This window comes from Biomphalaria glabrata, chromosome 3 (assembly GCF_947242115.1).
Source record: "Biomphalaria glabrata chromosome 3, xgBioGlab47.1, whole genome shotgun sequence".
Lineage (NCBI taxonomy): Eukaryota > Metazoa > Mollusca > Gastropoda > Planorbidae > Biomphalaria > Biomphalaria glabrata.
Window position 1 is genome coordinate 22,863,850 of NC_074713.1, and position 15,118 is coordinate 22,878,967.

General features: G+C 32.6%; 2 protein-coding genes across 3 annotated transcripts; both read right to left on the reverse strand.

Annotated features, from left to right (window-relative positions):
* Positions 1-1,545: 1,545 nt before the first annotated feature.
* On the reverse strand, positions 1,546-15,098 carry LOC106056872 (28S ribosomal protein S18a, mitochondrial-like). Its single transcript, XM_013213782.2, has 5 exons — positions 14,939-15,098; positions 13,865-13,896; positions 5,338-5,448; positions 2,595-2,718; positions 1,546-1,756 (listed from the first exon to the last, which is right to left on the reverse strand). The coding sequence occupies exons 1-5, from the start codon at positions 15,063-15,065 to the stop codon at positions 1,632-1,634; spliced, it is 519 nt and encodes a 172-aa protein (XP_013069236.1). The 5' UTR covers positions 15,066-15,098; the 3' UTR covers positions 1,546-1,631.
* On the reverse strand, positions 9,004-13,423 carry LOC129925187 (uncharacterized). 2 transcript variants are annotated; one of them, XR_008776975.1, is made up of 5 exons: positions 12,130-13,423; positions 9,725-11,024; positions 9,542-9,606; positions 9,305-9,386; positions 9,004-9,197 (listed from the first exon to the last, which is right to left on the reverse strand). XR_008776975.1 is itself a non-coding variant. In XM_056024040.1 (5 exons), the coding sequence occupies exons 2-5, from the start codon at positions 9,966-9,968 to the stop codon at positions 9,133-9,135; spliced, it is 456 nt and encodes a 151-aa protein (XP_055880015.1). In that variant the 5' UTR covers positions 9,969-11,024; positions 12,577-13,417; the 3' UTR covers positions 9,004-9,132. The 2 variants fall into 2 exon arrangements, 1 of the variants encoding a protein (XP_055880015.1); XM_056024040.1 differs by having other exon boundaries at positions 12,577-13,417.
* Positions 15,099-15,118: the final 20 nt, after the last annotated feature.

The window sequence follows — 15,118 nt, forward strand, 5'->3', positions numbered from 1 at the left end:
AGGCTAACACAGGACCTCTTGTCCCAATTATGATTCAGTTCAGATGCCACAAGGCCAACAAAGGACTTCTTGTGACCTTTTTGTCACAATTTCTATGAACGTTTTGCTTTCTTATCTTATAAATACAGACGTTCTTTCAAAAAAAGAAGATGATTACGTCCTACGCGTGTTCCTAGGTCAATCTAGACAAGCATGTTAATCAGTTACTTAAATTCTGCCAATTCATTGGTTTTCCTGGCTGACTCAGGCAACCCATTCCTTGCTCTAATAGCACTAGTAAAGAAGGAGCATTTTTTAATTTTTTTCCTAGGATATGGAACAAGGAATGTGCCTTTATCTCTGTGTCTGAGTATTTTATCAGGTTTTGTATTTGAAGATTATGATTTAATGTTTTCCTCAAGTCAATGTCCTTAATGTTGTTGACCACTTTACCTACCTAGGCAGCACAGTGTGAAACGATCCGTCACATTCCAGTGAAATAGACAACCGTCTCGCAAAGGCCAATGGCGCTTTTGGCCACCTCAGACTGAGAGTATGGCGGAATATGTCTCTTCACATAGCAACAAAAATCAATGTGAGGTTCTTGCTACTCTTGTATGGCTCTGAGACCTGAGTGCTCTATAGAAGGCATTTAAGGCTCCCGAATGCTTCCATCAAAGGTGCCTTTGCCTCATGATGGGCAAACGCTGGCAAGACTATAATACAAATAACTTTGTTCTGCTGGAGGCCGATGTGGACAGTATACTAGTATAGAAGCACTCATTACCATTCGACAGCTGCTCTGGGTCGGACACTTAACTTGCATGGGAGACGACTGCATGCCCAACGCGATCTTCTTTGGCAAGCTTAAAGGAGGAATAACAGAGGTGCCCCCCATTAGCACTATAAAGATCAACACAGGTGCCATTTCACCCTCATTGACATAGAGAAAAGTAGCTGGCAGCATATGGCCGCTGAAAGAGAGTTGGGGAGCTCTCACAAAGGCTGTGGTGAGAACATTTGAGACTCAAATAGCTCCAGGATAGTTTTTCATTTATTATAACACTGTACCGGTACTTTACATTTTTATCTGCGTTACTGGTTTATCATGAAAAAGATAAGTGGTATTTATTTTTTTTTTTGTGGGTTTTTTTTATTACTCTTAATAACTGACATTTTTCTGGGTGGAAAGACATGCTCCAATCAGATTACCATTTCTGTAATTCATCTAATTCTCTTTGTAAAATTTCTGTATCTTATGTTGTTTTTATTGTTATATATATTATGCAACCGTCTGCAAACAATATGACTTATCTTATATAATACAGACGTTACTTCAAAAAAAAAAAAAGATGATGATTACGTCCTATGCGTCATGCATTTAGTCGTGCATATTAACCAATGACCTAAATTCTGCCAAGTCATTGGTTTTCCTGGCTAGCTCAGGCAACCCATTCCATGCTCTAATAGCACTAGGGAAGAAGGAGTAATGGATTTTTTAAAAAAAGTATTGTATGTTTTTCCTGTTTTTAACAAAGAGTTCACAGAAAAAAAAAAAAAACTATGTATAAAAGACCATTTCTTTTTAATCTTCATCCTTTCATAAATAACAACAAACTCATATTTCTGAGCATTCATAAACAGACTGCCTGTTATAAAGAACTTTCTGTACTGAAATCTTCATAATAAACATTATTTTTTCTCCACTTGTAGCTTTTATCATAATCTGATGGCTTTTCATGCACAGGCAATATTGGTTTATAGTTTGGTAACAGACCTGAGGAACAAACAAAACATTCATTAAAAGAATATTTTAAGAATGTATATATCATTTCTTGAGACATCCCATCTCTATTAGCAGTTCCAAGAAATATCAAGCTTATAGTAAGTAGATAACAAAATGAAAGAAGATAATCAAGCAGATATAAAGTATAAAGACTTAAAACACTTTCAATGCCTAACATGCTCACTGCTTCCTTGTTTTGTGGAGGAGAAATTGAGGGGGATAGTTGCCTTCAGCAACCACAGCTCAGCTTGAGTGAAATCTCAAAGTTCACATCAGTATTAAAACTCCAACCCCTTCAGTGAGGTAGCCAAGGGTTTATACCACTCAGTCACACATTCTATCATATAATATTGTAATAACCCTGTTCTGTAGTGGATCTGTGGCTGTGCACCAGCGCACTATAAAAAGACTACATGAAAGGAAGGTGAAAGGATGATTTATGGTTCTTGTTTTAGAATCTGTTTTATTAAAACTTAACTTGTATTGTCATTGTTCCCCTGGTGTTGAGTTGCCACCTTTAAAGTTTATAACAATACAATATATAATAATCAGAAATGTGTCAGAAATCAACAAAGATCAAATGTTAACATTACTTATGAAACAATATATTACTTGTAGGAAAACTCCCATCACTATGTTGTATATTTAAGAACTACTCATTTGAATAAATTAATAAAATATTAAGTTTGGGATCTATTAGTTCAACAAAATGTACAAAAAAAAAGCCAATAAAAATAGACAATCCATTTACAAATTAAGACTGTGAGTAATGAAGAAATCTATAAATAATTTTCAAATTGTACAAGTCATATTTAATAAAATACTGTACCTGCAGAATAAGACTGATATAAAATATTCTGCAACTTCCACTGCATTGTGAAACATACACCAGTTACATGACGAGGTAAAATTCGACCATCAGGTGATAGAAACTGTTGCAAAACTAAAACATCCTAAAGAAAAAACAACAACGAAAAATAATATTTTAAGTGCAAGCCTAATTTTTGTTCAGGTTATACAGTTTTGAATAAGCTAATAAATGAGTAAAATCATTTGATAGCATACCTAATGATTATTTTATTTCAAAAAGGAGACTGCATTCTGAAAACATGAAACTTATCAAATATGCAATCTTATCCAGTTTGACACATTTGAGGCTGGACTATTTTTATGCTTTGTATTTTGTATTATTTCAACAAAAGATGTATTCTCTTTAAAACTTTATTACGTTTTTTTCACTTTACATTAATGTTTAAAAAAAAACATGTAGCTGTCAAAACAATTATTTTTTTGTGAAATTCTCACGGAATATTAAGCAACAAGCATTGATAATAAATTATATTTCATCAAAATACATGTACAAAGAAATGTCTAAATCCCAAAATGGAAATGTGTATTCCCAGACCCAGAAAAGTGTATTTTGCAATGATTTTATGGTCATAATGTTTTATTTCCAATTCCATGATAGCATCAACATAAAATTCATTTAAAAGAATGGGAATTCTAGTTAGAAGTGAATTTAGACTTGAAGCAGATGCAAGGGTTTGCTTGGCTGGATCAGTCAGTGACTTCCAGTTCTAGCAAAGTAGTTTTGTCTATCTAGTAGGTCATTTTTGTTCTTTTTACAAGGTATGCTGACACTGGACATTTTGTATCACATTTTCAAAGAATTCAGCTTGTTTTTCTTCTTTCAGACAACTTTTTACAGAATCAGCAATGAAAGCTTTGGCATCCTCCAAATTCATTATTCACACAAATTTAAAGATTTTTTTCAGACAGATAATTCTAATTAGTCAAGGAACTTGCTTCTAATATAGCACCTGGCCTACTGAATCTGCTAAATATATATATATTCCTCAGCTATTGCATGATAAAGCTATATATTATGTAATCCTTATGCTTTAGTTGTCTTCAAAAAGCATCAAACAGATGTGTTGAAAGACAGGTCAGCCTAAGGAATCAAGAATTTTTGTGCACAAAAAAAAGTTGTTGTTTTTTTTGCAAGCACACCCAGCTTTGAATGTGCATGATTTAAATCTTTGAATTGATTTTAATTAAGTAAATGATCAGTAAAGCGATTGGCTTCTAAACAGGGGACCGGGGTTTGAATCCTGATGAAGACTGGGATTTTTAATTTCAGGATCTTCCGGTGCCTCTGAGTCCATCCAGCTAATGGGTACCTGAAATTAGGTGGGGAAAAGTAAAGGCGGTTGGTTATTGTGCTGGCCACATGACACCCTCATTAACAACCATACACCACAGAAATAGATGACCTTTACATCATCTGCCCTATCGACCACAAGGTCTGAAAGGGGAACTTTACATTTACTAGTTACGATGGCAGTAGCTTTATATCTGTTGCAGTAGATACTATCTGCAATTTTAGAGACAGGGCACAACAATTAGATTCCCTTTAGCTTTGTCATTCAGCCACCATTCCTGCCAATTAAAACTCTGCCAAGTCGCTTTCATGAAAAAAAAAACTTCCAGAATCTGATGGTTTGCTAATTTTTGTTATAGATTTAGATCTAGAGGAAGTTTCACTAATATTTAATTGGTTTTTAATGTTTATAAGGCCTTTTACATGTCCTTTAACAATCCACCAGAATTGTACTGTTCTGAATGTGAAATACTGTAATAACTAAAAATAGATGACTCAATGAATACAGATGTTAATTCACCTGGGGGCAGGGGCATCACAAACACATAACAAAATCTGCCTTGAGCACAACCTCTTCATAATTTCTAGACTTGGGCGAACTTTGTTATCTTCTTAAATACCAACATTTATCTCTAGGCTAGTTCTTAGCAGTGCACATTTCACAGAACCAGATGTCGTTGCGCATCACAGAGTTACAAATCAAAGTTACAACAATAATAACGAAAAAGAACAGCCCAGCCAATTTTGCACAAAAAAAAAGAAATCCACACTTTTTAAGAAAATTCCACAAACGATAAATGGAAATAAATAAAACTCTTTTATAAGATAGCAGAAACAGCTGCTTTTGAGTAGTAAGACATCTAGATCTTAGAATTACTAGATGTAATCTAAATCTTGAATTAGTTCTAGATCTTAAACAGTTCAAATAGACAGCTGGTCACATCTAGAATAGTTCTATTCTACTAGATCTAAATCTAGATTTACATAAATTGGTGATGCCTGATATACTAAAACACAATACTAGAGTTTACAAGACCTAGATTCTATAAAAGGCCAATATATACATTTATTCCTGATCAGTTTAAAATCACAAGAATTGAAACAAACTGACACAATGAAAGGAACTTCACTTTACTTAATATGCATAAATCTTTTTGCATTGCCATGCTTTAAAAAAAGATTCTTTCTTAGTGGATCAGTCTCTAGGCATACAAGCACTAGTCTACACATGTGATTTTTTAAATGGGTGTGTGTGCGCGTGCATATTTTTAGATGCAAAATCATACTTTCATATTTTTGAGTTAATTTGCATGCTAAATGTGCAAGATGTGTACAAGTAGGCATCTCTGCAAGTACGGTATCTCAAAAAAAAAAAAAAAAGGAAAATAATTTAGAGAGGAGGAATACCTACTCTGTAAGTTAATTTATCTTGAAATTCACAAAGTGGACATTTAGTTGGTGCCTGAATCTTTCGCACAGCAAGCTCTTTATCCTTATCTGAAGATATTGGCTTGCCTTCAATCTATAAAAAAAAAACTATATTAAAGTTTATAAACTATCATATTTAAACAGTATATATCTAATCATTGAAGGGTTTGTGGCTTTAAAAAGTGGAGAGGACCAAGGAAAAAATTAGATCTGTTTTGTTAATGGAAATATGTATAATGCAAATGAAGCAAAAAAAAAATCCAACCATACAAGACTTTAGCTTTCCATAATATACTTTGTTCTATTTCATTATTGCAAACACTAAATGTATATAAACAAACATGCATATTTAGTTACAATTTAGAAACACAAAACAGTGATTACTTTGATTTAAATTACTATTGTGCTTTATATATATTTTAAGCTAAGGCAGCATTTCTTAAACTGTAGTGTGAATGAGGTCATGGCAAAAAAAAAGGTTGAGGGGTGGGGTATTGAGAGAGTCAATTTCTTTTGAAATTACTATTGTGCTTTATATATATTTTAAGCTAAGGCAGCATTTCTTAAACTGTGGTGTGAATGAGGTCATGGCAAAAAAAAAGGTTGAGGGGTGGGGTATTGAGAGAGTCAATTTCTTTGAAGGAACCAAAAAAAAAAAAAGGTTCTATTTTTATCATAGATATTCAACCAAGTAAAATGGAATTATTACCAATGTTTAAGAAATTAAAATATTTAAACGCTGTTACAATTTCTAATTATGACCTTTCACAATTCATAATGTTTTCTCAAGAGACATCTGCAACCTTATTGATTCAAAACTTTCAGCATTTCAACAATATCTCTGCTAACATATTTCTTCTCGAATTTCTTATGTTAAAATGGTCAAATTTCTCCAGACTGTTGTACATCATTTTGTTGACAACTTTAGTGTAATTTGCCCCCTATCGTCTGTCATCTCCACTGATCAACCTCTACCTGAACTGATAAGCCTCCACCGCTCCAGAGTGTTTGAGGACAAACACTCATAAAGGAGGGAGCAATGTTGTAATTTGTACCTCTGTGATGTGCACCAACATCTTGTTCTGCGTAAGGTCCACTGCTAATAACTTACTAAAAAGGACTTCTTGAACTGATGAAGAGGCTGTGCTCAAGGCAGACATTGTTATTATGTGTTTGTGATGATCCCATCGGTTCCACGACAAAACAAAATAGTGTGAATAAAATAGTGCTGACAACACAGACATTTTTTATGTTGTATCTTTTCTATTTATGCATATGTTTCTGTTGTGTTGTCTGTATATGAGAAAAGAGTCCTTGTAATCATAACTAATTTCCATAAGGATCAATAAAGCAGTCTTAGTCTTATTTTTTAATTAATTTTGCATGAAATAATTTAGATGTAAAATATTACTAGAGCCAAACATTATACAACAGTTATAACAAGCTAAAATGAATAATTTGAAAATATATCATTTATTATAGATTCCAACAGTGTACTTAATAAAACACTTAAAGACACTTCCATTCTTGTCAGATTTACACACAAACACAAATTTTCACAAAGTTAAATTGTATGCAATGTTACATAGAAAATCCATCAGCAGGGGTGGACTGGCTATATGGGCAACTGGGCAAACGATATGTGGGCCAGTACCCAAATGGTCTGGTTGGGTCACCAAATGATCGCCAGCTTAACTAATCCTGACACACTAAAGTTTACCAATGATGCGGCAAGAGATAATCAAGATTTCCAATTACACTGTTATAACCCTGCCATGCACACCGCCATCCAAACTAGTGCAGAAGGTGCGCACTATTAGAGACTAGACTAGGAAGGATGTTTACATTAGGAAGAAGATAATGGAGTTCTGCCCAAGTCTAGAGTTTATGAAGAGGCTGTGCTCAAGGCAGACACTGTTCTTTGTATTTGTGATATCCCCATGTAAATAAACATCTATATGGTTATTACAATACTATAACACACATGTGTAACACACATATTATCATATACCTTACCCTTACAGGAAGTCATTTAATTTCAAATACATATTTTTAGCAAGTTATGCATTTTAAACCTTGGTGAAAAAGGAGAATGAGATAAAATTCTGAAGTATTCTCTGCAAATATGGCACACTTTTAGATCAATTAATATTGAAGAAGATAAGAAACCACAATGAAAAATGCTGCCCAGGATGTTCACTTACTAAAATTCAGTACTTTTATACACATCATATACAAGTCAACGCTACTTTTTCTAGCACTATTTTGTCAGAAAGTTTTGTGCTATATTTGTCCGGTCACCATCCCCATATGCATCAGCATCTGTATATCGTTGAGTCGCATCAATTATATATTTTAGATTCCAGTTGATCCGTGACTTTTTTAAATACTAGAATGAACAATGGGCTACATTGCAAGAAAACACTTCAAAATTTGAAAATTAGCCTGTCTTGTCTTTTTACTTTAACCTTTTTGACTTGAGCTCTTCTTATTATGAAAAAGTGAGTTATGAAACTAAGAACCCAGGACAATGATTGGCGACAGACCTTGCTGAAGGATCTTACAGAATCCTTTGCTGGATAGTGTTGGGGCCTGTTGTCTTTTCAATGTAATCTCCAGAAAAAACTTTTCAAGTATACAAAAGCAATTATCTACAAAACACTATTTCTGAAGCAACAGGCAAAAGTTTGAGAAACACTGAGTTAAGTGGAAATACAAATGTGGCTATCTCTGTGCATTTTTTTAAAACTAGATTCAGTAAGTAAATGAAAACTGTATAAATAAAAATATATTTTGTTTTTGGTTAATTATTATTTTTTTTTTTTTTTCATTTTGTGTAAAACTAAAGGCAATAATTGCATCATTAAACTATATTCCAGTCATTCATATTTGCTAACCAGTCAGTGTCTACAATACTGTCCACCAATTAAATGAGTGTTTCTCCAGTACTGGTGCCAAAAAGTGTCACATTATGCTAAAAATTAAAGTTGAAGTTTTTGGTTTCATTTCAACTGTATTCACTTCTTCAACCAGTTCACTTTAAGAATTTATCAATAGAAAATGAATTGCAAGATGTAGATTTTGACAGCAGTGTCTATTCAAGGGGTACCCCCTTTTGCGTCACAGGTGCATCACCGGGACACCACTTGATAATTTAACAACGACCAATTGATAAATTCATTGTATTTTAGCATAATATAACTGTCTTTATTGATATTAGTCTTTAGATACTGAAATTTATGCTTTTGCATAGAAAAAGTGGATTTGAGCTCAATTCAAAATTTGGGACACCGTAGCACCTGTGACACTACAAGTTAAAGTTTTTTTAAAAGATATTCTGTGAGAATATTGAAATTATTTTATTTTTGCACTAAAGTGATCCATTAGACTTGTTATTAAGTTCACTATTCTAGTCATATAGTACCCATTTGTAAAAATGCTGCTTTAATTTCACAAAATGTCGCGGGTGCTTCATGGGACACCATTTTTTAAAATAATGTTTATAAGTTTATATTTTTGTCTTATCTGTGCACAAGTGAATGATCATTATTATTTTTAATTATTGACAAATATATATTTTATATCTTTTGTTAGTTTTAACACACAGAAAAAGGTTTGAAAAAAAAAAGAAAGAAAAGAAAACACATAAAACTGTACACAAATTTTATTTGACAAATTCAGAAATCAAAACATTCCACTCTCAAACTATTGCCTTGGTATCAACATCACTTCAGTAACAATCCTGTCTGCATACACTAACTGTATGTCCTATATTTCTTTAATTTCTGTGCCTTTTAAAAAAATTATTTCTGCGCTGATCATCCAGGACTTCTATCACAACTCCTGTTAGAAAAAATTACCAGCAATGTTGAAAAGTTAATACTTCAATCTAAAACATACTTTGAACTTGTTTATTGAAATTAAAAGGTACACAGTGCAAAAAATTATACCTGGATAGAATATTTCCCCATACTTGACAATCACACAGCTATTTACAATGTACTTTTGATGAGTGAAGAAAATTGTTTGGGCCTGAAAAAACAACAACATGGGGCTGAAATACTTAATTTCTAAAATGAGTCTAAAATTATTTAGCAAGGTATATTATTAAAAAACAACTTATACAATACAGGTAACATAAGATTCAATGAAAATGTTTAAAATGTTTATATGTAAAAGCTCTTTACCTTTGAATTTGAGCATATGGGACTGACATCCAAAGAGTCTTCAAGATTTGACTGAGATTGCACTACTGAAGAAAAAGAAACAATTTCATTTAGAAATCAATTACGTAATTTTAAAATGAATAATGTTTTTTTCTCAGATAATTGTAAAGTGCTATTTAAAAATAAATAAATACAAGTACTTACCATTTTGTTTCTGAAGTTTGAACACCTTCCAAGAGCCACATATTTCATCATGCAGGCACTGACTGCCATATGAATTTCTGTATGGATAGCAGAAACAGCTTCTATTTCTGTAAGCAATAGTGTTAGGTGTAATACCTCTCACTAGGTCATTAAAAGATCCTTCTTTATTTACTGGTCGCCACTTTGATACCTTTTGCAGTGTACCATCACTCTGAACATACTCATCCGTCATCTTTGACCACATACTATACTCCACTCTGCTAATTCATCTGTGCAATTTTTTAAAGGCTCAATACTTGTTAATTAAATCCACACCACAGTTGCTACATGATCTTTCAATGCACTGCAGCTTATGAAAACAATTGGCATTAGTTCTTGGGCATAGAGTTAAGTCAAGTGATGAAGCTGGATTTATTAATGTCAGCTCTCTGTGTCCTTTTTTGATCAGAAATTTATTAATGCCCTCTATATAAAGAAAAATCTTCAAACACAACTCACATAAGCAAGACTGCATCTTATGTAAAGTAGCTTTTGCATGAAACGTTTTCCTGTTTGAGCACTAACAGATGATTGAGAGGGATCAGTTCCCTCTACTGTAAAAAATGAATATTGTTTCCAAGGCATTTTGTGCAATGCAATCACGTCATTTTTTTTCTTGCAATTTGTTCTGATTTGCACTTGGACATAAAACTTCTTGACCAAATGTTAGAAATGAGTAGCACAACCTCTGAGTTTGTTGTACTTACTAAGGATACTGCAGAGTACTTGTCTATGAGCACTAGACATCTGACTTTTTTTTTTGCTGGTGGAGTGTAGTTAGGTTTTGATACTTTCTTTAATGTTGTTTAGAAGGATGAGCTTTCTTCTCTCAGGTAGGCGCAGAAAGCGTATGTCATGGACAGCTTTTACTTTTTCTTGGGGAGCATATTTGTGTGAGACCATCAAAAACTGCAGCATATTTCTTGGGTGACCTAGGCAATTTCATCAAAGCCCTTGAAACAGCCATTCTTTTTGCCACTGGAGTCTGGAATCCAGTACCTAGTGATTCACCAACCTCTGCTGAGATGACATTAAGTGGACTATTAGCTTGCTGTTTTCTTTCTTTGCGTTTTCTGTTTATCCAAGCTTTTTCATGTGGGCTTAACTAGGCCCTGTATGCAGCTTTTCTCAACCTTTCCTTTTCTCTCTGCTCTAAAACAGCAACACGTGTTAGAGACTCAGGCTTTGATGCTTGTAAATTTAGAGTCTTTCTTGGCTTGTAGACGCCTTGAAACTCTAACAGATACTCCATTACTGAAATCTGTAATTTATAAAAAAATGTATAAGTATCTAAATAAATAGATCTATTATATATAATATAGGCCTACTAATAAATTTCATAAACATATAATATATTATATATTGGTGCATTATTTAAATCTAGTCTAGTAATGCCCATAATTGCTTGATAGGGATAGACTCAATCAATAGTATAGGACTAGTACTGTTAATTATATTAACTTAAGTTATAATCATTCAGTGGTAGACTGAAAGAACTGAATATAATATAATTGAATATACTGTATAAACAATACAATGGAAATTAAGTGCAGGTTAAACCAAACTTTGTTTTAGATACTATCTACATTTTAATATAGAATAGGTCTATAATATAGATCTAGTCTCTAGATATTTTTCTAGATACTGGTCAATTTAAAGAAAAATATATTATTAAATCTAAAAATAGATTCTAAATCTAGTCATAAATGATCTAGTCTAGAGTCACTAGTCTAGATTCATAAAAGATCTAATGATTTCTAATCTAATAATCTAGTTTAGATCTAAATCTAGATAGTGAATTAGATCTAGACTGACTAGACTATTCTACTCTACTCTAGGTCTAGATCAAGACTCAAGAGTAAATCTAGCTATAATATAATGAATTACATAATTAGATCTAGATCTAGAGTAAATCTAGATAATGAATTACATAATTAGATCTAGATCTAGAGTAAATCTAGATTTAGGTCTAGAGGTCTAATCAGTCTAGATTTCTAGATCTAGAGTTAAGCTCTTTAAAGTTTTAAAGACAAGTGTCCGAGATGCGCCTCAAACGAAAGATCTAATAGTTCTAAATCTTATTTACAGTAATAAGTAAATTTTAATTATTTAATATTTCTTAAACAGTACCGCTTTATTTCTTTTAGATGTAGCTAATATTATCTGACACTGTAAAATCTTTAACAAACTATCACTAAAATCTATTTGGACTTAACAGACGCAAACTAGGACACCATTTGTAAACAAACGGAGTAGTGTCCACTGAAACGCCCCAAACGATGTAAAGTAAAATTACAAAAAATATAAAATAAAAGATGTCAATAAATGTTCATTTAAAATGATTAATTATGAAAATAGTTTATTACATATATTAAAATCATTTAATCTTAATTAAAACTTCCATGAATACAGAAAACGTAACAAATCCTGAACTCGCATTAGACGCTACATGTGACGCCATAATTTATGCATGGAAAACACCAGCACGGGGTCCCAAGGAGCGCCTCAACGCCTAATCCAATTTACTTCTCAAAATAAAAACAAATTAATTATTTTAAATCGCTACACACGTCTACTATTACATCAACATAATTGTTTTAGAAATATAAACTTTTTGTTTAGTAACAGGCTTTAAAATTGATTAACTTTACGATTTAAGACTAAATTGTGTTCAAGACGCTTCACGTGACGTCATGATTGAATGGTTAAATTTAGTAACCTCGTAATAAAAAAAGCACTTCGATTTGGATATTGCAATCAAACTTATTTGTAATAAGCTTAAATTTCAGTAGAATAATGAAATATCTACGTACCTGATGGGTTGTTGATTCACAAAAAACAGATTAAATGAGGTTTTTGTGCAAGATTGCCGGCGATTGATCGTGTCGACGCTTGAGGCGCATCAATGGTTTATTGTGGGACACGCTATTGTTTACGTACTCCTGTTAATTACTACGCCAGTATTTCCAGCGGAAACGGCACTTCTTTTGTTCTACACAATACCTGTGATGCTCAAAAGAACTCTCATTCATAAAAAGTAGTGTTGTGGGAAAAATAATCCCATTCTTAACACACGCAGCACAGGCGCTTCATCTGGGACACCTCGACCTATTTTAAGCTCGTTATGCATGTTTAGAAAGCTTTTAACAAAAAAAATACTTTAAAAGAAATCTTTAATGCTTGTTGTAACAGAAATGCAATGTTGAGCATATTATTTATTTCTTGTTTACAATTCATAGAGGATTGTAATTCCGTATAAAGTGGGACACATCGCGATGCGCCTCAAACGCCTTTTTGTGACCGTGTTTAATCAATATTTTAATAACCTTGAGAAAAACTAAATAATGACATTGAAATATGAGGATCTTGTTAACATATTCCAACAAAGATGGAAGTTTTATGCCCCTTGGTTTTAGTACGATATTAATTCAATCATACCATGGTGTTCCGTGTTACATCAAAAGCTGCCATTTTGGGTAGTAATTTCACACATTTTTTACAATTTCAATATTTCCCTAGCACCTTATGAGCTCAAAATATCAAAATTTATAGATTAACCATTTCTTAATGCAATGTAATGCAAATTGTCACATTTGAATAACAATCTTATGAAATACGGACTTTTTAGTGAACCAATACCTAGTTGTAACCAGTACTGGAGAAACACTCAAATACCATTTCAAATCATACTTTTAAGACAGCACTATAAACTCCAGTGCACACACAAGTAAAAAGAACTGTAAAAGAGCAAAGAGGCAGACAAATTGCTCATTAAGTAGAACAAAGATACCGGTAGTCTATCACTCACAATAAATTGAAATTATCTATGTTCTTGTCATGACCAATATATATATATATTTTTTTTTTTTGCCTCTAAACAGGTCACAAAAGATGAATGTGTGAACTATTGACACATGAATTTGAGATTTGTATTGAGGCACAAAACACAAAACTCTAGACCTACACAAACATAGACATTTATTTGGCTCCATACTAAAAACTAGATGTAAAATTAGCTTAGAAGTTGTTTAATTTTTACTATTAAAAAATTATTTTTTTTCTAGTTCTTATAAGAAATGAAGTATTTAAAATAAAACTTACAATAGTTTGCTTGTCTTTGTTTGTGACTTCAACTGTTGAAGTATGAAACATGTTAAAGTATGTAAATAGACAATTTAATGATATTGTACGAAGCACACAAAATATATTATCATACGCCAGTTTTTCTTAAACATTATATGCCAAATTTACAACAGTAAGTTACATTTTTTCAACTATTATTTGCCAAAGGAACAAAAGAGCTCTTGTGTCTATTTGTTTTTGAGATTGGTAGAATGTTGAAATCATGAAGGAGAAGGTGATTTTTTTGCTTAAAGTTTGTATAGCTTTCTTTTTCTCTAATAGGTGTCAAAGTGCAGTTTGTTTTTTTGCCTATGACTTCTTATAAAGGTCATTCATTAAAAACATTTTACAGCTCTATAGTCATTCATTTCAATTGGTTAACAACCTTTGGGACAGGTATAACTGTGGATGACTTCAGCATGGATGGTATCTCATGGTTGCTTAGTGAAAAAAGTATAGAAAATGTCTTAGGCAGACCTGCCTACCAAAAAAAGTCCAAATGCGTAACACTTACGGTCAAAATGCGTATTTTGGCACCAGAATGCGTAACACTTACGTGATCCACTATTTTGTCATATATATTATTATATAAATATAATATTAGATGTAATGATTAGATCTACAATCTAAATCTGGATCAATGGAGATGATAATTGATATCTTAGACTAGATCTAGAATTGGATCTATGTCTATATTGTCACTGAGTCTATATAATCATAATATAAAATATAATGATAATATTTAATAATGAATATAATGATAATCTACTCTAGATCTGGGCTCAAAAGTGTTACCGATGCCATGGATCCGCTACAAGGTTAGGTCTACTCCAAACTTTCGTAGGCCTACCTTCATCCTTGATCTATTCTATACTAAGACTAAGAATCTAGTCTAGATCTAGCTAGAGTCACTAGGGAAAGACTAAGAGGGACTCTTACTCAGTCTCAGTCTTACTAAGACTCTTAGGCAGGGAGTGAGTGAAAATCAGTCAAATGAATGTTCTAATTAGCCTAAAATTTCTATTAAATCTGAAAATTAAAAAAAAAGAATACTTCGCTTAACACTGTGATGTGGTGTCAAGCTAAACTGCCGTATGTAAAAAGGAACAAGAGTTTTCGCTGTTGATAAGCCTAACCGATTTATCAGGGGCACAGAAATATTTTTCATGGTCGTCGCCATTTTGCTTTAGATCTAGTGACGTCATAATTCCAATTTGATCATTTCATAGGTCT